At 37.6% G+C, this 24,338-nt stretch overlaps 3 protein-coding genes across 5 annotated transcripts in view; all 3 read right to left on the bottom strand.

Annotated features, from left to right (window-relative positions):
• The window catches only part of LOC306868465 (uncharacterized protein), a 39,444-nt gene extending 36,828 nt beyond the window's left edge, over window positions 1–2,616 (bottom strand). For both annotated transcript variants that reach the window (XM_079414642.1, XM_079414643.1), the window contains exons 1-7: window positions 2,350–2,616; window positions 2,141–2,228; window positions 1,788–1,895; window positions 1,530–1,701; window positions 803–928; window positions 396–519; window positions 88–157 (exon numbers count right to left, since the gene is read on the bottom strand). In XM_079414642.1, the coding sequence (XP_079270768.1) occupies window positions 88–157; window positions 396–519; window positions 803–928; window positions 1,530–1,701; window positions 1,788–1,895; window positions 2,141–2,228; window positions 2,350–2,477 (816 nt within the window). In that variant the 5' untranslated portion in view covers window positions 2,478–2,616. The remainder of the gene's footprint in view (window positions 1–87; window positions 158–395; window positions 520–802; window positions 929–1,529; window positions 1,702–1,787; window positions 1,896–2,140; window positions 2,229–2,349) is intronic.
• An 80-nt stretch (window positions 2,617–2,696) lies between these two features.
• On the bottom strand, window positions 2,697–7,156 carry LOC306868487 (suppressor APC domain-containing protein 1-like). The gene is made up of 7 exons (XM_079414678.1): window positions 6,792–7,156; window positions 6,103–6,249; window positions 5,918–6,026; window positions 5,027–5,086; window positions 4,000–4,049; window positions 3,536–3,881; window positions 2,697–3,431 (listed from the first exon to the last, which is right to left on the bottom strand). Exons 1-6 carry the CDS (start codon window positions 6,867–6,869, stop codon window positions 3,786–3,788), a joined length of 540 nt encoding a protein of 179 aa, XP_079270804.1. The 5' UTR covers window positions 6,870–7,156; the 3' UTR covers window positions 2,697–3,431; window positions 3,536–3,785.
• LOC306868486 (structural maintenance of chromosomes protein 1B-like) lies at window positions 6,949–24,054 on the bottom strand. 2 transcript variants are annotated; one of them, XM_079414676.1, is made up of 25 exons: window positions 23,697–24,054; window positions 21,654–21,842; window positions 21,460–21,572; window positions 21,166–21,369; window positions 20,852–21,090; window positions 20,212–20,470; window positions 19,750–19,890; window positions 19,540–19,622; window positions 19,112–19,319; window positions 12,667–12,852; window positions 12,343–12,528; window positions 12,092–12,238; window positions 11,682–11,819; window positions 11,456–11,572; window positions 10,923–11,029; window positions 10,660–10,801; window positions 10,345–10,490; window positions 10,093–10,246; window positions 9,895–9,990; window positions 9,654–9,810; window positions 8,296–8,450; window positions 8,053–8,204; window positions 7,868–7,937; window positions 7,669–7,779; window positions 6,949–7,438 (listed from the first exon to the last, which is right to left on the bottom strand). In XM_079414676.1, exons 1-25 carry the CDS (start codon window positions 23,803–23,805, stop codon window positions 7,343–7,345), a joined length of 3,705 nt encoding a protein of 1,234 aa, XP_079270802.1. In that variant the 5' UTR covers window positions 23,806–24,054; the 3' UTR covers window positions 6,949–7,342. The 2 variants fall into 2 exon arrangements, with proteins under 2 accessions (XP_079270802.1, XP_079270803.1); XM_079414677.1 differs by having other exon boundaries at window positions 7,043–7,438; window positions 21,715–21,842; window positions 23,697–23,893.
• Window positions 24,055–24,338: the final 284 nt, after the last annotated feature.

The following is a 24,338-nucleotide window of genomic DNA, read 5'->3' as shown; positions in this document are numbered from 1 at the left end:
ATGTAATAATTAACATTTTTATTGAGTTTATTTTTAAAATGTTTTTTTTTTTTAGTTTTTTTATTTTAAGTACACCATAATTCTCACCAAGTGCTGGAAGAGCAGAGGTTTCCTGTGCTTCAAGAGCTGATGAAAAACCAAAGCTTGATGCTGAATCCTAAAAATAAAATTGATTAATGATTAAAATAGATTTTTAAAAAAGTTGACTAACCTAACAATATGTAGCCTATTTTCAATTACTGGCATTTGCAAAAAAAACATTAACTTGGCTCATGTGTGTTATATATCCAAAATCTTCCAACAGCTCTATCAACAGATATTTTTAGTGTAACTTGAGTAAACCTTTGTAAAATAAGTGTTTATTTATGCATTTTGTGTACAGCTGAAGGTCTTACTTCTTCAGAGAAGAATCAAAGAGCTCTGAGAGATACTTGGGCTTCTCTAACAGAGCAACCAGAGCCCAGAAAGCCTCTTCCTCAGACAGGATCATCAGGAGCACAGCAGCTATATAGGACATCCCTGAGCAAAAAAACAAACCTTGAGGCATCACATACTCCCATTGTGACCTGAATGTCAAGGGCAAACTAACTAAATTAGCTCCACAGAAAAAAATGCTAACAAAATTATGACCATGACATGCAATAGCAACAAGATAGCACTTGACTGCCCTCTTGAGACCAAACCTCAGTATATACTGAAGTTAAAAATGTGTGACAGAAACAGTAAAAGCACAGACGCAAAGTTCAAGAAGATTTCAGTAATGTCAGTGACCTCATTTGTGGAAGTAAAGGCAGTTCATTACCTTGTACGTATCCAATCTGGGGATTATATCGGGCAAATGCGGTAAGAACTCGGAAAAGTTTGGCCTGGCCCTCAATAGCCTCCGGACGGTCCCCCATCAGAGTGCGATGGGTCGGAAATGACCTCCCTACATAGACAAATATGGAACTATCAGCTGAACTACCAAAACATTTCAACCTCTATATACAAAAAGTACTAGAAAGATCACATAAAAAGTCAAAAAAGGTTGGTAATAATGTAGTCATTAAATAAGAAGTATTTCAGGCTTTTGTAGCTCAAAAGATGATTCCAACAACACCAAGGATATATATTTGATCCCCAGTGCCTTGGTGCATTTGGGTTAAAATTTAGGCCAAATGCATTAACATACAGTCCATGTGCAAGAATATAGGCAAAGTGTTTATGCAGCGCCCCCATGTGGTTTTCAGAATATTGGCCAAATTCAAACAAAAACACTGCCATCTGAGCCAAATTACTGCCCCATTCTTTCAAAAATGAGGCAGTCAACCATAGTTTTTAGCAGAAAGAACTAACTTAAAAATTGACACATTTTATAAATTACTTGCCAAAATGTACAGCATATATACTTATACAGAAATATATATATATTAATTTTGTACCTACTCTTCAACAAAAACCCCCAAAATATTCACACTAATGTAAACAAAATAGTCCAAATGAATGTATGGAAAATATCATGCAATTTCAGTGGTCATCCAAAGGCTCACGCAGGTCAAGGGCGATCTGTTTGAAGAGTGTCAGGTCAGCACTGTGGAGATCTGATGCCTGTCCGCTGCTGATCTCATTCTCTGTGTCCACTAGAGAGTCTATAGTAGGGATGATACTGTACTCACTGACTCCAAGATCAACCAGAGGTTTACGGATCTCAGCCTGACATGCCTGAAGTAAACAATCAAAATGGTTTACTACAAGGTAAAATGGGTTTTTGCACAGTAATAAAAATACATATATTGATGGGGTTGCACCTCATAATCAAAAGAGCTGGCAGCTCTGAGACTGTCCAGATTTAGGAGGCATTTCCAAACTCGTCCACGTATTGCTGGAGGAATACCAATACGAATAAACCTCTCAATCTGAAATGAGGAAAAAGGAAAGTGCTCAAAATTACCACAGGTTCTGACAGGAAGCTATTTTAATAAATCCAACAATGTAATTTGTCCAACACAAGTTTTGCTATAATATAATTCTGATATGAAAAGTATTTTATAGTAGATGTATTTCTCTAAAGACAAGAGATTAAAAAATGTAAAGATTTAAATTGGGTTAATTTTAATAAATGGTGCTCAACCTATAGAGTTATATAGAGAAACATACACACCTGATTTCTGCAGATAAAACTGGATCCATTCCAGTAACTGAGAAATTCACACAGTTCCTTCACTTTAACTGGATTAGGCTGAGGATAACTGAGGAAAACATAGTTATTAAAGTGACTACACTTACTCATGTGAACTGACTTACGAAATAGAGTTATTTATGAAAATGTACAGAATTCTGAACAAGTAAGTTATATTAAAAGACATCTACCTGTAGTCATGATATCTGTGTTGGAGTTTCTTTTCTCTTTTCTTACTGAAAGCAAAGCCGAATTCATCGAAGCCTGACGCGCTGCTCCGCCGCGACGCGCTGCTCGCTCTCCTCAACATGACTCTCATACAATCAGTTTGATTTCATTCTGGACGCGCGTCCTTTCATCTGCGCACTGTACCCTGTAAGCGACGCTTGAACTCGGCGCCAAGACCAACACAATGAAACTACTCTTCAAAATAAAAGTCTCGACACATATCGTAAGCCAGTCGCAAAAGTGACATTGAAAAACATCTTATTAAAATAACACAATCAAATGAATGAATGCAATCTGACTCGACGACTTTCCTCTGCTGAGAAATATTTTTACTATTATGTATTATTTTTTGACTCTATTACATTCCACTGGGTGGCTGAGGCCCACTAAAGAGAAAATTATCTTAATTACATTTACATACTTGAACAATAAAAATGCTAAATGATATAAGCAAAATATTTCATCTGATAAATCAGGACTTTCCATTTATTCAACATCATGTAACATTTAGAACAGTGTAACAAGCTATGCTTTCTTGGAAAAATGTCACAACAGTTTTATATATAAAATAAATGCATAAAGTGTGCTACATTTCTGAGTGATATTATTTCAAACTACAATTAACTACATTGTTAAAATATGCTGCTATGGTACCACCTCAAGCCAAGGCACCAGATGCTACCAAGGCATTGCACAATAACTACTATGCTGTAATGATATACTTTTTTTTTTTTTTTTTTACTATGCTGCTAATTCTGGGACCACGATGACAGGTGGCAAGGCATTTTGGGATTGTCCAGGTGCTACCAAGGCTTTCCAGCTCCAAAAGACACTAAGGCATGGAATGGCCATTCCCATCAGCTGACAGAAGATCAGGCAAATTCTGTGGCTTAAATCATGACTGGAGAACTCCAGCAGGTCCTTGTTTTTGGCATAGCATCCACACACCATTACGAACAGGAGCACTCCCAGTGACCATACGGTAGCTGTTTTCCCGTAGTACCTGCCCTCCATGTCATATTCGGGAGAAGATACTCTGCTGTGCCTGAAGGAAAGACATTTTGATTGATAAGTGAGCTTCAAAATAGTCAGATATGGTTTAATTCATCACTGGAATCCTAAACTACACATCTAATGAATAATACATACCCCAGAGAAGATGTCAGAGCCAGTTTCCCTCATCAGATCCCCACATCCAAAGTCGATCAGCTTGACTTCAAGAGTTTCAGGACTGATCAAGAGGTTGTCCAGCTTGATGTCGTGGTGAAACACTCCACGTTGACAGCACATGACCAGCCGCATTACATCCTCACTGAGGTTGCCACCACAACGCTCAACAAGGTGCCTCACAAGGTGAGGGGCGTTCCAGGACCATGATGTATTGGTCAGGCCGGTCCTGCTAGTCCAGCAGCTCAATGACCTGAGGAACTTTAGAATCCTTATTAACCAGGAGTAACAGGCCGACCTCTAATGGAAGAGGTGCAGGATCACCAGGCTAGAAGAAAGATCATTTTTAGGATTGCTAGATAGGAGTGTTGTACTAAATATGGATCCAGTCCAGTCTTGGATAAACTGTTTACAGTTTAAATCTGTGAAAGTAGTAGTCTACTTACAATGTTGCTGCAAACCATGTTCCTCATCTTCCTGGCAAAATATTTGCCACCTGTTTAACAACAAAAAAATTGTTACAATTTCAGACATGTCTTCATTTTAGACATGTCAAGAGCACTAGATAGTGGACAAAGCATACCATACACAAAGAGGACTTGAAATGGACAGAGATAAAACAATTTGCTAGCTAAATATTCAAGATAAAATCACTCCAAGCGTTTCCCATCATAGACCGCCCCAAATCCTCCCTCACCGAGCAATCGACTTTATACTGGCTCAAAATGTTCTGATGATTTTCAGGTTGACTTGAATGAAGCTCTTGAAGACCACTGTCGGCTACAGCACAGTTAATGTCCTGCAGAAGACTTTGCTCTAAAGTGGAAAATATCAAATGTTTCTTCAGTCAGGGCCATTTTTGATTAGGGTCAGTCTCATTCTCAACAAGGATGTTTGATTTCTCTCCGGTATAACGGCATATCAGCCTGCTCTTGCACTTGCTGAGCCTGACCTTGACCTGGGCTGCTTTTCTGGTCAAAGAAAAACAAAGAGGATGCCTCCTCAACATAATCCGTCCTCATTTTCCTCATCATCACTAATGGACTGAAGGTACTCTTGAGGGTGTACTTCATAGAGGTTGTACACCTGAGCGTTGTGTGAACTCCGTTTTCTTTTCTGGCTGCTGGTAACAATGGTTCACTTGGTTTCATCTGTTTAAAAAATCAGTTCACAGCCTTAATCCAACTTCAATTCGATTTGGATTTCATGTGTGATGGTGTGGATTTTTGCTTACAGTAATTCATGACACATTCTAATTTCCCCTAATTAAGTCTTTATTAATGGAAACCCATATTTAGGTGAAAATGCTGTAGATTTGACTTATTTACCATCAGCGCTTCTCTCATATTCTGGTGGAGGTTGTTCCTGCACTTGCTGAGCCTGAAAATTTCCAGCCACTTTTCCTGTTTAATCAATTTTTTTTTAATTCAGAATTACAACTGGTTTTCTTGGTTGTGATGAATGCCATCTTACCATCCGACAAGCCAGGCTCAGTCCAGATGTTGTATTCAGTCATCTGCAGGTCATTGGTTTCTGCAAAGCAGCCACAAACCATTACAAACAGAAACACTCCCAGTGACCATTACTGTCAATGCTGAAAACAGTTTTTACTGCTTAATATTTTGTGGAAACCATGATATATTTTTTTCAGGACTGTTTAATGAATAAGAATTTCTTAAAGCAGAATTTATTTAAATATTTTTTTATACTAAATTTAATGTCTATCACTTTTGAGGATAATTCCTTTTTCATTAAAAAATTTTTTACAATTAACCTAAAATAATCTTAGTAACTCCAAACTTTTGGCAGCCAGTGTATGTGAAGAAATAATTATACATAAAAAACACGCTAGTTCTCACATGATCTCATTTCATTGCATGTATAAAGTTATCATTGCAAAAATAAATAAGTGTTTTGCATTTTTTATCCAATCATACCAAAAACTTGTGGTTGCTATATTCAGTTAATTCATTCCTCTGGAAATTGAAGGTCAAGTCAAGTGCATTGAATTCTTGAATAAAACATCCAAAGCGGTGTGCTAGTTGTATACCATTCGTTTTTGAAAGTTTCCTTTATTGCACATAAAATTATTATTTCAATCCACTCAGTGCAGAATACATTCTGCAAGCACAAATGCAATACAGAACAGAACATCAAAACAAATAGCTGATCAAAAACAAGCACTTTCTTCTGAACAGGCAGGAGAGGGCTTGTGTCCTTCAGTACCTGACAAAAAGGTAGAACGCTTTCAATACAAAAAATTCTATAGTTTTACCACTTAAGTTACTTACCACTTAAGTGACAATGAAGAGTGACCTAAATGTTTTTACAGGAACTGGTGCACAGTATTATTAAAGGAATAACCTTCTGTTGCAGGAACAGTGGGATTCCTGGAGTCACACAATAGATTCCTCAAGGTCCTGTTCACTCTGTGAATCCGAGCCAACAGTAGGGCGGGGGTGTCTGGAAACACCTGATGCACAGAAAATACATTAAACCCAAAGTAGGTATAAAAAAATAAAACACACAAGTTGATACACAAAACTCACTTTTTTCATCTCTCCTTTGCTGAATTTGTCTTGCACTTCCATGGCATTATCTAGGTTGGAACATAACTTCTCTCGCACCTGCTCTAAAGCCTGCAATCCCATCCACAAAAGATCCTTTTCCCTCTCCAAGTCCTTCATCTTCTTCACCTGCAAATAAAACTCGTGCTCTTACATTTTAAAAATGTTTAAAAAAAAAAGTTTGAAATTTTTGCATGATTATCAGCAACAATATTAGTGTTTGTTTCCATAGCTACCTCAAAAAACAAAAAAAACAAAAAAAGTTTTCACAATTGCGTTGTGTAGAGTAAACAAAATAAAAATAGATCACAATATGTGTGTTAAGTAGCTGTGAACTTTGAATGTTCCCCTCAGAGCTGGACAGGAATGTCGTGATGAACTGTGATAGTTGACATCTGTGAATCTGAGAATAGTTGGTTTGAAAGAAATACTGGTGCAAATCGTAATCTAATTTGAAAATTAAGAGATTACAAACTTAATATACCATTTAAACTGGTACATACATGACTCAATTTATGCTTGTCACCCCTTTCTAAACAACGTGAATACGTTTAGTTCATCTAACAACATATACAGTCACTTCAGTTACTGTATATTTGAATCACTTCAACTAAAAGCATAACTAAGAAACAAAACACAACAAATAAGCATACAAGAAAAAACAAACTAACCCAGAGGAAGAAACGCAACGCATCCAGATTGGTAGGACTGTTCCTCAGAGGGACAATGACCACGGTGTAAGATGCCATTGGAGTTGCTAAGGAAAGCAAAGCTTTATATTTCAGGAGACAAGAAGAGAAGCAGGGACAAAGAAAGAGAGAATAGAGTAACAGGGGCTGATGTTTTGCTGAAACCCCACCCTAGTGACAGATGCAGGTCAAAGTGTACAGTTTGCACAATGACTAATAAAGACAGAAACCTTCACAAATGCAAACTGTAAACCTGTATTAAAATCATGTTCCACATTGAACAAATGTAAACTGGCATTTAACAATAACACATAACACTTCTTTAACATAAAACACTTTTCAAGTTGCATCACAGAATAAACTCTTCAACATTCAAATGTCAATACAAAATATAAAAACAGCTCAAACCTGCTGAATGATGAGATCTTTAGGTAATTCAATTTAACAGTTCAACATTCAGTCTTTTAGATATTTTGAATTAATTTTAACTTTAACAATGAATATTTTATCCTTCATTATCAGCTGTCCACCCATCATTTGTCCTTCTCTCTGTCTGTGGCCTTCTCCTCATTGAGTGGGTATGGGGTGAGGTCCAGGGTGAGCAGACGGCTAAACATGCATTCATCAAACTGTGACCATAAGCAAAAAAAAGTAAAAAAAAGAAAGAGGTGCATGACAAATGAGACAATTAAGATCTGAATAAGATGTATCAAAAAAGACCACTAGTATATAAATGACCTCCAAGGTAATAAACATGGACCACCTAGTCTCAAAACTTTGATTTAATGGGGTTTCTAAATTGAGTTTGAGTGATGAGATTGATGTGTTACAGAGCAAGAATGTGTGGATGTGTGTATACCATTGAATAGACTCCAAGAAGAGCATCTGCCCGTGAGTAGAACTCCTCCTTCAGGGAGATCACAATGATCTGGCAGCTCTCTCTGGACATCATCCGGAAAAATCCTGTAACCTGCATGGAAACCGATGTCTCTCCATCACGGCAGATAGAAAATATCAGAACAGCACTTTTTAAAAAAAAAAACTGAGGCTCGTCTTACCTTGCCAATATTTGTGTTGTCCAGGGCAGCATCCACCTCATCCAGCACAAAGAACGGGGCAGGACGAAAGCTTAAAATGAAACAAAGATGATCTTTAGAGTTTTCTCCAACGGCAAATACATGTCTATATATAGTCAGATATTACTTCACAAGAAATCTGTCAATGGGTTTAAGTGGTTGTTCACCTGTGAATGGCAAAGACCAAAGCAAGAGCGGCGATGGCCTTCTCTCCTCCAGACAGGTTGTCCATGGCCATGAATCGTTTCCCAGGAGCCACGCAGTTATAGTTGATGCCGTCCAGGTAGGGCTCATTTGGATTCTCAGCACTTAGAATAGCCTAAAGGACATGTGCATACAAACAAAGTGTGATACAACAATAAAATGAATGAACTAGTTACTGAATGAATGAGTAAGAGTCAAGTATGGACCTGAGCGCTGGCGTTCCTGCAGAGTTTCTTGTAGATCTGGTCAATGACGACAGACACGTGTTCAAAGCACCGGCTGAAGAGATGGAAGCGTTTGGACTTCACTTGCTCAAACTCCTGACTGCATTTCTTAGTGGTGTGTGTGCTGGTCTCAAATGCTGATTTATAGAGGGTTTATGATCATTAAGGGGTAAAAGCACACAAACGAGTATGGTTTTGTGTCAATTATGGATGTTACAACAACAAACTTAAGCTGAAATCAGGGTTATAATAGTTAACAATTGTTAACATTGAACCAAAATCTTCCCACTCCCCAAATATATTATTATTATAAAACACTTGCTAAATGGGGGTAGAATGCAATTACTATTTATATTTTGAAGTAGTAAACTACTACTTTAGTTTAATACAAAATATAAAAGACAAACTACTTTTATTTATAATAAGCATAATTTAAAAATGAAAAAACTCTGTTCTACCCTACAAAAGGTCAAATAATTACAACACTGCAACTGAGACAATGTTTAGTTTTAGGTCAAATTTTAGACTGATTTGTCATTAACTTCTAGGGCTGCAAGATTAATCGAATGCGATAGTCGTGTGCATCTTGTCAGTAAAGCCGGTTCTGTGATTAGTAGTAAATCTCTATCACATGCCTTCAGATGGAGCAGCATTTACTACAAAGAGCAGTAGTTCACTGACAAGCTACGCAATATCGCACATTTAATAACATGTTTTTACTCCAAACTCACTTCATAACGTCAACCGAGTGTTTGAAATAAATCCTTCTGTGAGATGATATGGCTTCTTACACAGAATAAGGCACACAGTATATTTCATAGTATTCTAAGCAGTGATAAAGGCTGTCTATTAGCACTGCACTATATACTTTATTATAATGAAAATTATAAGAATAATTATAATAAGAACTCATATAAATCATATATTGTCGTAGTCCTGTGTTTATTAGTCACATTGAATCAAAGAAAGCAGTTCAATCTTCTGTTCATTCAGCTATGGCTATAGGGATTTCCTGGATTTCTTCTGCAGGGCGTATTTGGAGTTTAAGCACGAGAGTGCCCTCTGGCCTTCGGATGGAGAAATTACTACTACTCTCAGAACCGTGCTTCACTGACAAGATGTCCATGACTATCACAGCTTTTGCCTAATCGCAATTGCGATTTCATTTCAATTTATCGTGCAGTCCTATTAACTTCCCACTGTTTTATCTGAATCTGAGCACAGTTGAGCCAAACTGTATGTCACAGGACAGATCACAGTCTAAGAGACTCAACTTCAGTCTTCAATTTTAGTAGTAGTCCACACCCTGATATAAAAACTTGTGTATATTTGTCCCTTACCATCCATTACTTCCCGAAAGCTGTCCTTCACCTCTCTGATCTTCTCTAGAGCTTTCAGGTTGGGAGCTCTGGACATCATGATCATGGACTCCAAAGAGGAGACGCCCTCTTTGAGCTTCTCCAACTCAGCTTCAGTGAGGGCTTCTTCAGTGAGGGCCTGCATACACATAATAAAATCCAAAACAACACTCCCACAAAAGAACGACTGCTGTGAGTGACAGTTTTAGCGTCATGTTTTCACCTTAAGGCCACTGTCCAGTGTTGAATAATCAAACACCATCTGCGCCTCTCGTTCATAAATGTCCAGAGTGCTGATGCTCTGAGACTCCGAGTCCAGCTGCAATAAAGTTTGAATACACTTAAAAGCAGAATGACAAAACAATAATAGGGAATAATCTGTGCTGCCTTGCTTCAAGTAGATTCGACCCTCTGTTTGCACCTGTATGTCACTGATGTCATCTAGTGCTCCAGAGATCAGTGTCAACGGGAGGCCGTCTATCTTACAGGCCAGCAGCAGGTTGTGTTTGCCCAGTCTCAGCTGTTCCAGAGCTGCCTCAGCGCAGATTGTTTCCTTCTGAAGTTTCACCAGCACCCTTCGGACAAACACAAGCAATAAAAATAGATAAATAAAATAAATAAAATCAACAATGGTCTAAGCATTGTTTTGCAGATCAACCATTATCATGCCCACTTGGATTTCTCCTGGAGGCCTTTAAGAGTCTTGTCAAGCTCTGTCTTGGCATCTTTAACTAAAGTTGTCTTTTCTGACAGCTGGTTGTTCAGGTCGATGAGATTTGATTGCGTCTCCTCCACAGCTATCAAAAGTCTGTCTTCCACCTAATGGAGATGTGGGAAACAGACAGTAGTACTTCAAATACTAAAAGTACAAAAAAACAACAGCAAAACCCAAACATGTCAGAACCATTTTATCTATCCAGTCCAACATAACACAATTCCCATAATTTCCCTGTTGTTTCTCTGAAAATAAATTGAAAAATGTGTTTGCCTCTTTCAAGCTGATAACAACATTCTCCTCTTTTCCAATGGTCTCTTCTATCTTCTTCATCTGTTTGACAAGTTTCTCCAGCTGAGCCTGTTCGTATTCTATCTGGGTACTTAGACGGGTATGCTGGGACTCAAACTGCAAGCTGGACAATCAGGAGATTTAACAAGCAAGAATTAGTTTGCATTATATTTCATGCTATACTGTATAAATGCACACATGGCCACAGCTATAATATAGGCAGGCTCTATTTGTGCAGGTCTTACCGCTTCTTCTCAAGCTCCTGCTGCATTCGGAGATAATCCTGCTCATACTCACGGATGTTAGCCACACCGATCTCTGCGCAGAAGTCCGCAAACACAACATCCTCCAACTAAGATGAAAGAAATAAACAGAACAATGTATGAAGGAAAGATAATTTGACAATTTTCTAGAGATTGCACTTCCAAATATGAATTTGCAGCCAAGTTTATAATGTAATGTATTCCTGTGATGGCAAAGCTGAATTTTCAGCAGGCATTACTCAGTGTCACTTTTCAGTGTCACATGATCCTTTCAAGTAAATATTGAAATATCAAAAATAAATACTGTTAAATTATCACCATTGCATAGCCATTTGGTGTACATCTGTGCCACCTTACTGTCATTATTGGCTTGAATCCCTGAAAAAAGCCTATACTGGTCGTTCACTGAAAGATTTTTCCAGCGCTTGAAAACAATTATAAAACTCACTGATATTTCCAGGTTTCCATGACCATAGAACACTGCAAGAGATGATGTTACACTTAAATGAAATAACCTGATTAATTTTGTCTCTGACAGCCTTCATTTCATTATCCTTTAGTTCTACATTCTCAGTCTGTATCTCAATCTGGGCCTCGAGGTTGGAGAGCTCACTTCTGAGTCTGGAAATCTCCTAAAGTTCACACACACACACACACACACACACACGTCTTACATAAGGGTATCAGAGCTGTTTAATAGTCATGAAAAAAATGTATAGAGAGAAAGAGTATGTGACTTGCAGCCTGACAAGCTGGGATGCTCTTCTTGCGTAAGGAGTCCAGTTCTGAGTTGGAGTATTTGAGGCGAGTCTGGTTTCCCTGAGACTGAGCCCTGATCTGTTTTAAATCCACTTCCTTACGCTTCAGCTTCATCAGGGCCTGCACATAATTCAACAACATTAGCATACATTATATCACAATAAAGCAAAAATTATAAATCTAATCCATACTAATGAGAATTTTTTTATTCAAGGTAGCCCCACCCACAATGAAATCTCATTGGTCCAAAATATTGCTCCATACAGCTGCATATTAAACAACCAGCACATGCGCACTGGAAGTTACTTGGTTCCGTAATGCAATGAGAATTTTTTTATTTTTCACTGCATATCTTCTGTCAGATATTTCTATTAGTGATCAAAGACACTTACACGCAACTCAGATGACAGTTGATCCTTCTCTTCCTTCAGTTTGTTCATATCCTTCTCCTCCCAGCGTCGAGCTTTACTGTGCAGGTCCAAGGAGCCTCCTGAAATCACCCCAGACTTGCGAAACAAAGTGCCATCTAGAGCCACCGTCTAAAGAAGACATTTTACACATGTAACATGCCATAGATGTTTAGGATCAATAACAGTCAATATGATTGGCGTAAATTGTTGGTGATCTGGTGGCATGCACTCACCTGAAGGCGCTCAGGGCCATCAAAGGCAATGCGACGGGCATCTTTCAGAGTCTCACAAACCAAGGTGTTCCCACACACATATTGGATAACCCTCTTCAGCTGAGGGGCATTTTGAGCGCACTGAACCACATCCACCAACAACTTGGCTCCCTGCACTTCCCTCAGACGCTCGTTCAGAGGCCGCACCTGATGCACAAATGGGGAAAGAACACTCTTCACTAATGGAACCATATAAAAAGATGTTGAAACAGTCTGAAACAAAATAATGTAAATTAAAATAAAAGCATAATTTCTCATTTTGAAGGGCTTTCATTGATCACTTACATCTATATAGTCAATAGGCAGGAATGTCTCTGGTTCGGCTCTTTCTTCTTTCAGAAATCGGATACAGTCATGAGCCACTGTCGCAGACGTGACAACAATAGCATTCATGTTCTTGCCAAACACCTTGGTGACAGCGACCTGGTATTTCTTGTGGATGGGTTGGCACAAATCCACTAGACGCCCATACTGAAAAGAGTCAAGAAACCAGCAGCAGAATTTTTTTTTTTTTTATCCAATGCCAAAAGATGCATAAAACTATAATATCTGTAGCTGAGGTGCACAACAGTTCAAAGACTTAGGGCAGCAAGATGAGTTTTGTTTTAATGTTTAAAATTATTTTTCATAGGCTAGTACTCAGGGTCTGCACTCAGTTTGGGATATTCCTGTTATACAGTATTTTGGAGTAAACAGTAGGGAGGCAACAATACAGTTAGCCCACGGTTCAATAAATACCTGTTTTTTTTTTACCACAGGTTTTTTTACGCTTTAAAACTCTACACTTTTGTAAACTGTATAAAAACAGATTATCACGTCTACTTCAAATTTCTTTTGAGAGACGTATTATTTTTATGGATTGGCCATTATTTAGTGCAATGTAATGTACAACTGTAACGTCTGTGTAGTGGCTTCCTATCCACCCAGGAACAGGTGGTAAGATGTTCTTCACGCATAAGTTGGAAATAAAGTCATTGTCCATGCCAACAATCATGTGTATTCATGGTTCAATGGCTCTTAGGATATGGTAAGAACCCTCCCACACCAAGGTTATAATCGTTAACGAAAACGAACGAAAAAACGAAAACTAGGTGGGAAAAAACATGGTCGTTAACTGAAATAAAAATAAAAACGAGGCATTACAAAAAAACGATAACTAACTAAAACTGTAATGTGTGTTTGGCAAAACTAACTAAAATAAAATAAAATTATAGAGTAAATGTCCTTAGTTTTCGTCTTTGTCAAGGTCTTTAATTTTTTAACGCTATTTAGAACATGCAGCGTATTCGTTCAGCTGCATTTCCTTTCCCTGCTCTCCCTCCGCCTCTCTGTCACTCATGTGTCTCTCACATGCGCGCGCGCACACACACACACACACACACACAGCCCCTCCCCTCCGTGCACACCGCGTCTCCATGAGAACGACTTTGTTCGACGTTGAAAGTTCGCGAAAGGTTGGTATCTCCATCTCTTGAACACCTTCAATCAAACATTAAAAAGTGACACAAAAATATTTTAAATTCTGAATATAATTTTGTCAGTGTGTTAATGTTGACCTGAGAAGCGATTATGCCTTCTTTAGAAAGTTAACTAGTCGCAAGTTTGAGGTAAAATGCACTTTTTGGTTGTGGTTGTCGATGTCAAAACACTATATAAGCTGTGATTCAAATATAAAATAATGTTATGTAATTTTTTTACTTTTACACTGAATGTTTGCTGCTTCAATTCAGATGAGTAGGCTATTGACTGTAGGCTATAGGGTAAATTTGTGTGAAAATTGTACAGCTGTGGTATTTGTAGGGTGTGAATTCTAGAACGTGTAGATTTTTGGTACGGCGTGTGGATTTTGTAAGAGGTATTCTTACACATGCTCACACACTCTCGCACACACACACACACACTCAAGCAACACACACACACACACACACACACACACACTCTTGCTCACTCGCACACACACACACACACACACACACACACACACTCTTGCTCACTCGCGATCGCACGTGCAAACACTCACACATGCTCACTCACTCGTGCACACACACACAGATACATACACACACACACACACACACTCTTGCTCACTCGCGATCGCACCCACACACACTCTCAAACAGTCGCGCATCTTTAGTAAGATTTGGCAAAAACTTAGTTTGGGAAGAATTTGTTCCCAATTTGAATTTGAACAACAGACCCAGTGAAGGAATTTCAATGCGGTGTGAATTTTGTATAGGGTGTTAAATGTGCATTTTGTGAAGGTGTGAATCATATTTAATATAATAAAGTTCTGTGTAACGAATTATTAACAAAGGAATTATTTTGATCAGCCACCCCCCAAAACAGAAATTCCGACATTTCATGGCATCATGGCGTTACCGAAAGTTGGAAGAAGGCGGCAGAGTCCTATTTGGGATTACTTTGAATATGATTGTGTGTCAGATAAAAGCAAGTGCCTTGCAGTGGAAGGTGGTAAAATATTTTGTAAGAGGACCAGCTTCAGACCAGCTTCAGAGTGACAGTCAGTCACTCTCACAAGTAGTGCCATGCTTGCTCAACCTTGAGGCACACTTGCTGATGACTGCTGTTGGAAAGCAATTAGCTCAAGTACTGCTGAAGTCCTTGCGAGAACGTTTTGCTGGCATTCTTAGCCCGGATTCCATACAGTTTGATGCAACACCAGCAGGAGCCTGCCTAATGGATCCAAGTGTTTCGCTGGTTCTTCAATCACCAGACACAGTGCCAGTGAAGAGGGAAGCACAGTCCTTTGTGCAGAACCTGGCAGCTAGGTATCAACCAGTTGCTTCTCAGTATGATGGTGCTACTGCAAGGGCCACTCAAACTCCAACAGGAGCCCCTCTTGCTGTCCTTCAGAAATACCGCTTCCTTGCATCCCGTATAGAGGTCAATGTGTCCTCCACAAATCAGCCTAATATGACCGATAGTCTGTTGATCGAAATGGAGAAGTATTTCTGTGAAGTCAAACAGGGAGTGTTTAATGAGACACCATTGCAGTTCTGGAGATCTAGAGAAGCTGTGTATCCAAAACTTGCCCCTGTGGCATTGGATCTCGTTAGTGCCCCTGCCTCACAAGCCTTTGTGGAGCGCATCTTCTCTTTGTGTGGACTGCTGTCATCTGGCCTGAGAAACAGAACAACTACATCTCTGGAGCAACGAGTTTTTCTCAAGATCAATAAGAAATTATTGCTTGACTGAAGTAAAGCCATCTCTCTCTTTCTCACCCATGCACACTCACTCACGCACACACCCACGGCACACACCCACACTAAAAAAATTTGAAAAGCTGTATTTTAAACAGCTGATTCATTAATGCAAGGGACTTACATTATTTTGTTTACCATGTTGGAACTTGTCGGGACACAAGTTTATTTTTTATTTTTATTAGTTATGTTCTTTTCTCAGATTGAGCTCCCTGACAATCTGGACAGAAATGTCTTGTGTGGCTCAAAAATGGGTTGAATACATGTGGTTCATGTATGTCTTCTTTAGTCTGTTGGCTATTTTGTTTTTTTCTTGGCACACGTACGTCACTTACACATTTTGCACTTACTGCGGAGACGGTTTACATACATATTTGTGCCCATATGTACATTTTATGTACTGGTGTTATTGTTGAATAAATATTTTCTAAAATTGTATAATGGTTTTGTTGAGTTATTATTACACAATACTTTTTCTGACCTTTTTGAATCTTGCCCCTGACAAATAACCCAAATTACAAAAAAAGACTAAAACTAACACTAAAACTAATAAAAACTAAACTAAAACTAAGCATTTTCAAAAAATAAAAACTAAACTAAACTAGCAAACTCACTTTAAAAACTAATTAAAATTAAACTGAATTTGAAAACAAAAAGTCAAAACGAAATAAAAATAAAAACTAATGAAAAATGCAAAACTATAATAACCCTGTCCCACACACACAACCATGAGGGTTCAAATATCATATGAGGTACACTAACTCCTCCCATCCAACACCGCCATCTAGTGGCTAAAGAAATTACATTTGGCTCCTACAGTCTGTTTCATTCACACTGAACGCCTGAGGGTGCCCTCACGCAGAAAATCCACATATTAATTACTGAAGAAATAGAGCTAAAAAAAAAAAAAGAAATAGAGCTCAAAACGCTCCAGGAAATCCCTAATATGGACAAAAGCATCCAGCTATAACTGTAACTGAATAAATGAAGATAGAAATGCTTTGAATGATGACATTCAAAGACAACATTAACCCTCTAAGCGCCAAAGACGCAAAATTGCGACAAGACGTCATACTTCATGAAATGGGCTGTAGTTCCTAATCTGGTGTAATGGCTCATTTGTATTCCCTTCCACTAGATGGCAGACATGTAGTACTTCGATTCTAGACCAAAATTGTTCGAGGAAATAGCAGAGTAAGTGAGCTATCGTGTCATTGATGCGGAAGCAATTCAGTTCATAGCGTCTGAGTAAATTGTGAGATTTGTGAGAGAAAATCGCCAAACGGCTAATAAAATGTTGTACTGTGAGGATGTGTTGCAAATGTGATTCGCCGATTCTGACTCTGAAGGGGAATATTTGCCTTTTGGAAATGACGATCGGCCGTCTAATGATCGCGCTTCTCCCGGTACATCTTTTCCGCGCAACGGTGCCGCTGCGCAAGGCGCGATCGTTCACAAAGCACAAACAAGTGATCATTTCAACACTTTGCCCAACGGGGATGAGGGTGACAGGGGTGGACGTGGTCTTAGTGTCCATAGGAGAGCTGTTGCTCTCTCATAATCGGCCAGATTGCGCTGTTTGTTCTGATCGCGCGCTCTAAGGGCCGCCGGCAGACAGTACAGGTGCGGTGTGTGGGGTATGTCTGTGCGCTGTGCCATGCAATGAGAGGTACCATACTCTCAAGAACTATAAACTGTGTCACATAGATACCTGATTGGGCAGATAGCTGGTCAACTGATCAAAAAATAGGCACATGTATTTTACTATGGCACAGTAATATAGTAATAATTTACTACTTTCTCCTGTTTTACTGTTGATTTCCTCTTTTCCTGATCATTTTGAATTAGGATAAAAAGACAAAAAAACAACAACAACAACAACAACATGCAAATAAGTTCAAACATCCATTCAATATCTATTATTTCCTGAATATTACTGATGAACTGATCAAAAAGTAGGCTACTGTTCACATGCGTTTTACTACTATATAGTATAGTAATATAGTAATAATTTAGTACTTTCTCCTGTTTTATTGTTGGTTTCCTCTTTTCTGATTATTTGGAATGAGGAGAAAAAGACAAAAAAAAAAAACAAAAAAAAAAATCAAACATCAATTCAATATCTACTATTTCCTAAATATTATGAAATTATGAAAAGAGGGCCGCCCCTGATGACGTCATAATATGCAAATTAGATGAGTATATTTACACCCCACACAAACTTTCGGTCATGCCCAACATTTTTCTCATTTACAGTAGATCTCTATCTTTAAGCCCTTTCAAGCCACAAGCTTTTGAAATCTTGATGTCAAAATCCAGCATTTTTTCCAAAAAACCCTGGCGCCTAAAGGGTTAAGACAATAAACACTCCACTGAGTCTCTCAGCACCCAGACTCATGGACACACAAACAGAGCCAAAGAGAAATAGAACACAGAAATGATTTAAATTCAAGACTGGAGGAAAAAAAACGCTCCGATTGGTTGAACTCTTCATCTTTTTCTGTTACTTGTTTTGAATACTGCGTGTGGACAGAGGCATCACCAGATTTTTGCATAGTTTAGAGCAGGGTTTCCCAAACTTTTCCATTCCACAACCCACCTAGACAAGAATAATCTATTTCACGACCCACCAAGATATTTGAGATAAAAAAACAACTGACATTAAAGCTGCAAGCAGCATTGAAAGGGCCCTCGCACACGGACTCTTACTGAACGTGAAGTTTGGGGCAGATCAGACATTGTATGGGCGAGTTACAACAACTTTAATTCCCATGGCGAGACATCGAACTTTGTCACGCCACCATGGACACTCCCTTTAATGAAAACTCAAGATCTTTGCAATTTAACATCACAAAGGGCTTCAGATTAGACTCACCAAAATATAATTTTCATGTCATTAAATCTCCAGGAGGAGTTTGTTACGGAGTAAAACATGTCACTTCCTGTTGCCAGCAGGTGGTGCTATGACTATATGACTATGACTATAACTAAATATGGGCATGTAGATCGCTTCAGGAAAGTCTTATCAAACATGTGAAGTTTGGGGAAGATTGGACATTGTATGGCTGAGTTATAACATGGCAAAACATCGAAATTTGTCAGGCCATCACGGACACACCCTTCATTGAAAACTCAGGATGTTCTAAATTTACCATCACAAAGGGCTTTAGATTACATTGACTAAATTTGGTGTTGATCTGAATTAATCTCTAGAAGGAGTTCGTTGAAATACAATGCTGGAAAATGTCAAAAACGGCACAAAATTTGCTGAGATGATTCAAAATAGCCGACTTCCTGTTGGGTTTCAACAGGAAGTGCAGAAATTCAGCAAAATCTTGAAACGATTTTTGAATTTTGGCATATTTTTTTCTCTATATAGAGATGGTATGGTAAGGAAACAATACGAAATGTTGTAAATTTTGTTGTGAAAATATTTAAATCTTGTAGTGTTACAATTAACCCCATGCTTAATTGAATTAGAGGTCTGTGTAAGTTGATTGTTCCAGTACCACTGTATCAGGATAGAGTCTCCTGAGGCTTTCCAGGACCTCATCGCGTCTCTGCTGTCGTCGGTTCTCTTGGCTGTCCAGACGAGCGTTCTGCAGCTTGGTCAGCACCTGAGCAAGCTCATCATTCACCTCCTCCATTCGCACACAGCCCTTCGCCAGCTCCTCTGCCAGCTGCTCCTCCTGCTGCCGCTGCTCCTCAAGAGCTTTCCTTAAAAAAAATAATAATAATAATAATGTAATTATTATTATTTAGTAATGTGACTCTGACAGCTCTACTGAATCATGTTAATAAAAAAAAAGAAGAAGAATTCAGTTACTGCAATATTCTGTCAATAAAAAAAACTTGCCACAAGGTGTAAAATTTCAGCTCTTATTAATGAAGAAGTACATGAGGTCAACCTAGTTTCCAAGAAGTACATGAGTCAAACCTAGTAGTGTTGACGAACTCCTCCAGCTTCTCTGCCCTTCTGCTGAAATCTTCCAAACGAGTCTGAGAGTGTTTAATATTTGCCTGCAAACAATCATTTATACGCTAAATTAATCACACCTAAGGCCACTTTCCTTTTTTTTTTTGGCATTTTTGTGTGTAGGCTATGTGTTATATATCTTCATGATGTAGCAGAAAGACTGAAGCCTACCTGTATCTCACTTTTCCTCCTGAGGTCAAACTGGAGCTTCTCGCAGTCGGCTTTTACCGCCCAGTGCAGCTTCTCTGCAGTTTGGTTTAGAACGGCTCCCTTTTTCCTGGCCAGCTCTTTGAGTTCCTTGTACCGCTCCATCTGCATCAAGACAGTGTGTAACAGGTATATCTAAATGTAAATAAAATATCTAGATGTTTTACAATCAGCCTATTCAAAATCGGCCCTAATTATGAAAATATCAAATGAAAACAGTTTCTACTATTAAAACATTTCTACTCTGCTGATACAATCAATGACATGTCAGTGAGAAAAAAATATATTAACCATTCATGTTACTTTTTACCATTCCATACAACCTCAACAGATAATATTCAGTCCCACTTTATTTCGGTGATTATTATTTTATCTGCAATTATGTTGTTTTCGTAGAGATCCTGTTCACAAAACATTAATTATAACCTGGCTCTCCTCTAGCTGCACTCCAGCTCCTCTTTGAGCCGCCTCTTCCTCCATCTGTCTCTCAGAGGCCTTCCAAACCCTCTCCAGCTCAGCCAGCTCACTCCTTAGCTCCTGCAGCTCCTGCTCCTTTTTGGCTTGCTGACTTTGGTTCTTCTGAAGCAATCTGCGTGCCTCCTCCACTTTTTGCTCGTGGTGGGAGGTGTTCACTTTAGCTTTGATGTACTGAGGCCTCTGCTGATTGAGGATCTGCTCCTGAGATCTGCGAGAGACATTACACAGTGAGACTAATATAAATATATATACACAAATGTGTGTGTGCATCCATATATATAAACATATAAATATATATGAACATTTTGTGATAATTCTTGTAATATTTTTTTTTAATTTTCAAAAATCATGTTTTTATTGTTTTATTGTGTTAGTTAGCTAACATTTTTAGTTTTTTTTTTTACCTAATCAAAATAACCGAACTGCAGTTTGATTGAGATTAATTGGAATGCGCATTGAAAAAACTTTTGAAAAAGAATTGTTAAAAACGAAGTTAACCATTTTTGCAAATTATAATCTACATATTTTAATCATTTTTAATTAATTTTTTAAGACACTGCCAGTCAAAATGCATTGCCAGTGACTCAACCTGATCTCCTTCTCCAACTGCTGAAGTTCTCGATTCATGCGCCCATGTTCTTTCTTCTGAGCCTTCACAGTTTGTTCATAGACGTCCAGGCTGTTCTTCTGCTTCGCTGCAGCATCCTGCATGTCCCTCAGTGATTCTGATTGTGCGTCTATCTTTTTCTCATTGTGGAAAAGCTGAAAGAGGGTCAGCTGGAGTTTGTTTTCTCTGTGTTCATCCACCAGCGCCTGGTATTTTTCTGCCTGACAAGATAAAGACAAATACATTGTCAAGAGGATGTAAGCATTTTGACATCTGCCAGGTCTTTAGTTTAATACCTCAGTCTTATCTTTGAAGACTTGTTTCTTCTCAGCTGTAGCTGCTTTCTTCCTGTTAAACTGGAACTGTGTGTCCTCTTTGGCTTTCTGCAGGGCCACCAGCTTGGCATCATACTCAGCGCTCAGCTCTCCGGAGCTGCTGATTCGTTCAAACATCTTTGTTCGTTCTTTGGCATTCATCATGGCAATTGACTCCACAGCACCCTGATGATCATTGTAAGAATTTATATTAACATTATAAATTATCATAAAGACCGATAACCAAATGCTACAGCATGTTGACCACCGAAGCACCTGATACACCAGACAATTCTTCGCTTTCACCACGATGCCAATCTTCTCCAGCTCTCCGGTGTACTTCGCCAAAGTGATCTGTTTACCATTCACACGATACTCAGAAGATTCCCCTATAAAAAATGAATAATACCAACAGAAAACAATTAAATTTGATCAATCATATATTTTAGCCTGAGCTCAATCACACTCACCTGAAATGCGCCTGCTGAAGATCATGTCTTCATTATTGTCTCCACAGTATATCATACTCACGCTGGCGAAGGTGGACGAGGGTTTGCCGATGTGGGCACCGTGGATGAGATCTCTGATGTGTTTGACACGAAGATTTACTGCTCTCTCTCCCATCACAAATCCAAGAGCATCCATGACATTAGATTTGCCTTGAAAAAAAACAACAACAAGAATCAATAATTATAATCAATACTGATGATGCCTCCTAAAAACTTTAGCATGCAAAACATCTACACGATTCATATTTTTGCTGCTATTACACTGTGGTGGTACCGTGGTACACTGATGGTATGAGAAGATACCAAGGTATTTATATGGTATTCATGCTATATTTTATACAATGCTAAAATACAATGATATAACGTTATATATCAATAATTCTGCATCTTATATGGGTGATTCTATAATTGGAGATACATTTGGCATTTCAGAAAGTTAAGGAAAATAGACTTTTCACTAACAGAAATTCTTTATTGAAAACATATAAAATTTTAATAATTTAGTGCTTGCCAAACACAAATTACTTCGTTTTTTTTTTTTTTTTTTTACTTTTAATGAAAAAATAGATGTCTTTATGGTATTGTTTGTCAACTCTGTTACAGACAAATTAGGCAATGTGCAGAAATAACAATAAATCATAAGAGGAAAAATCCTTCTTGTTTCATTAGACAACCAGTCCTTACATTCCAACAATCGATGTATACCTTAAAAATGAAAAAAAAAATATTTATATACAATATCCAGTAAAAAAAAAAAAAAAAAAGAAATGTTGTTGAAATATTATAAAGGTGCAACAATATCACAATAATGTTTATGAGATTTTAAACAACAATTTTATAGTTTTTTTTGTGTGTGAAAATTATTTATAAACAGAGTTGACCCTTTAAGTAACAGAATTGAGAGTATTATCCAGTGGACTGTCAATTTTGTTACACTATTGTCAACATTGTTATTCTACCTTGGTAACAGAGTTTGACAATTTTATTTTATTTTTGCCAAAAACTCCACTTGCTGGCATAAATGTTAAGAGCACATTACACTAATGAAAACATAATTAAAAGACCTTTAAATAACCCAATGTGTGATCAGTAATAAATTCTGTTTTCCTTTTGATATTGTGGTAACAGAGTTGACGTTCTACAAAATAACTCTTTAGATTAAAATATTTTCTCAGAGACAACACATACTTTTCAGTGCTTCAGATCTGATCAGTGAGGGAAAGTGACATCATTTTCTGTATCTTAACACAGTTGTGGGAGATAATTCCACCAATTTAAATGGAAAATATGGTACAGTAACAGTTGACGCAAGATTCATGGACACATTTTTTTAAGAAAAAAATTAATTTTAAATAATTTACTGTTGCAGAATTAAATAAGTGAGTATTTAGGGCTTTTATAAATAAAATGAACAAAATGTTACCAAAAGAAAAGTACTATAAAATATTTTGATTAGACATTGATACATGATGGAAATTGTGATTTTCAGCTATTTAAGACACTTTTTAAATAAATTATTATGGACTGTAACATCTTGTAATTCATAACAATGAGTAACAAATAATTAAAATAATAAAAAATATAACCATTTGAAAAAAATAATGACTTCGGACCCCAAATGTAAGTTACCCGCCATTATAGAATCACCCATATGCCTGATATTTCATGTTTTGGCGCCATAAATAATATTAAATGTAATTCATCGCACTCTTTCCCATTCAAGAACCTTCATGTCATTAGATTTTCCAAAATCTATTCAAAATAATAACGTAAAAAGAGACATAATATACAATTAGTAGACAGAGACACCATCTCTTAAGTTAACGTTAAAAATATTGGACATTTTTCTTCAAAAACCATATGTAGCACGTTAACCGTTTAATTAATGCAAGTTATTTAGCAAAATTACTAATAGGTTAATTAATTTTGTGCTAGCGATATACAGTAGCGAACGGTTTTATAAGATTAGCCACGCAAATTACCTTAATTAGCAACTTAACTTACCTGATCCATTAGTGCCAATTATGCAATTAAACCTTTTAAATGGGCCAATAGTTTGTTTTCCTCGCCAGGACTTGAAATTTTCGACGTCTAACTGTTTTAAGAAACCCATGTTTCATTTGTGGATGAGCCAGATAACTGCTTTCCTCAAATAAAGCTGCTGACAGACAAACGGAGACGGCGGGAAAACTGCTGAATCTGCCGATTCGAAAATCACCTCAAAGAAAAATAAAACATTTAGAGGCACTTAATTCTTCCAAAAATAAATATTTATATTTTGCATCAAGTCCAAATATCATAAATTCACATCTAGGATTCATTCAGAATAGAATTTTAAGTTTTTTAATTAATTCATAAATGTACATATAAAGGCATATTCTGATATTTTTATACTGTCCCAAACTACTATCTTGATATGCTACAATGTATTCAAAAATAAATCATAAAATACGTTTTTGATTTAAAATACACAATAAAAAAATCTATGTATTTTTGAAACTATAGGCTACTGTGAGGCAAAATGGTAATAAAATAATTGTGAAAGGGCAATATTTTGTCACCATATAATGACAAAAAATATTTTCATGTTTTTATACAAAATAACTACTCCAGTAAAGGCTGTCTGAGACCTTTATTGAACCTTCA

This window comes from Barbus barbus (assembly GCF_936440315.1).
Source record: "Barbus barbus genome assembly, chromosome: 50".
Taxonomy (NCBI): domain Eukaryota; kingdom Metazoa; phylum Chordata; class Actinopteri; order Cypriniformes; family Cyprinidae; genus Barbus; species Barbus barbus.
The sequence above is the reverse complement of the archived record's forward strand: the minus strand, read 5'-3'. Positions and strand labels throughout refer to the sequence as shown.

Coding starts and splice junctions, on each gene's coding strand:
- LOC306868487 (XM_079414678.1), bottom strand. CDS start 6,869: ATGGCATCTTACACCGTGGTCATTGTCCCTCTGAGGAACAGTCCTACC. Junction 6,250..6,791: donor CGTTGCGTTTCTTCCTCTGG/GTTAGTTTGTTT, acceptor TTTTATTTGCAG/GTGAAGAAGATGAAGGACTT. Junction 3,882..3,999: donor ACATGGTTTGCAGCAACATT/GTAAGTAGACTA, acceptor TCTTTCTTCTAG/CCTGGTGATCCTGCACCTCT.
- LOC306868486 (XM_079414676.1), bottom strand. CDS start 23,805: ATGGGTTTCTTAAAACAGTTAGACGTCGAAAATTTCAAGTCCTGGCGA. Junction 10,802..10,922: donor CAGGAGCTTGAGAAGAAGCG/GTAAGACCTGCA, acceptor CTGATTGTCCAG/CTTGCAGTTTGAGTCCCAGC. Junction 8,205..8,295: donor GCAGGAACGCCAGCGCTCAG/GTCCATACTTGA, acceptor CATGTCCTTTAG/GCTATTCTAAGTGCTGAGAA.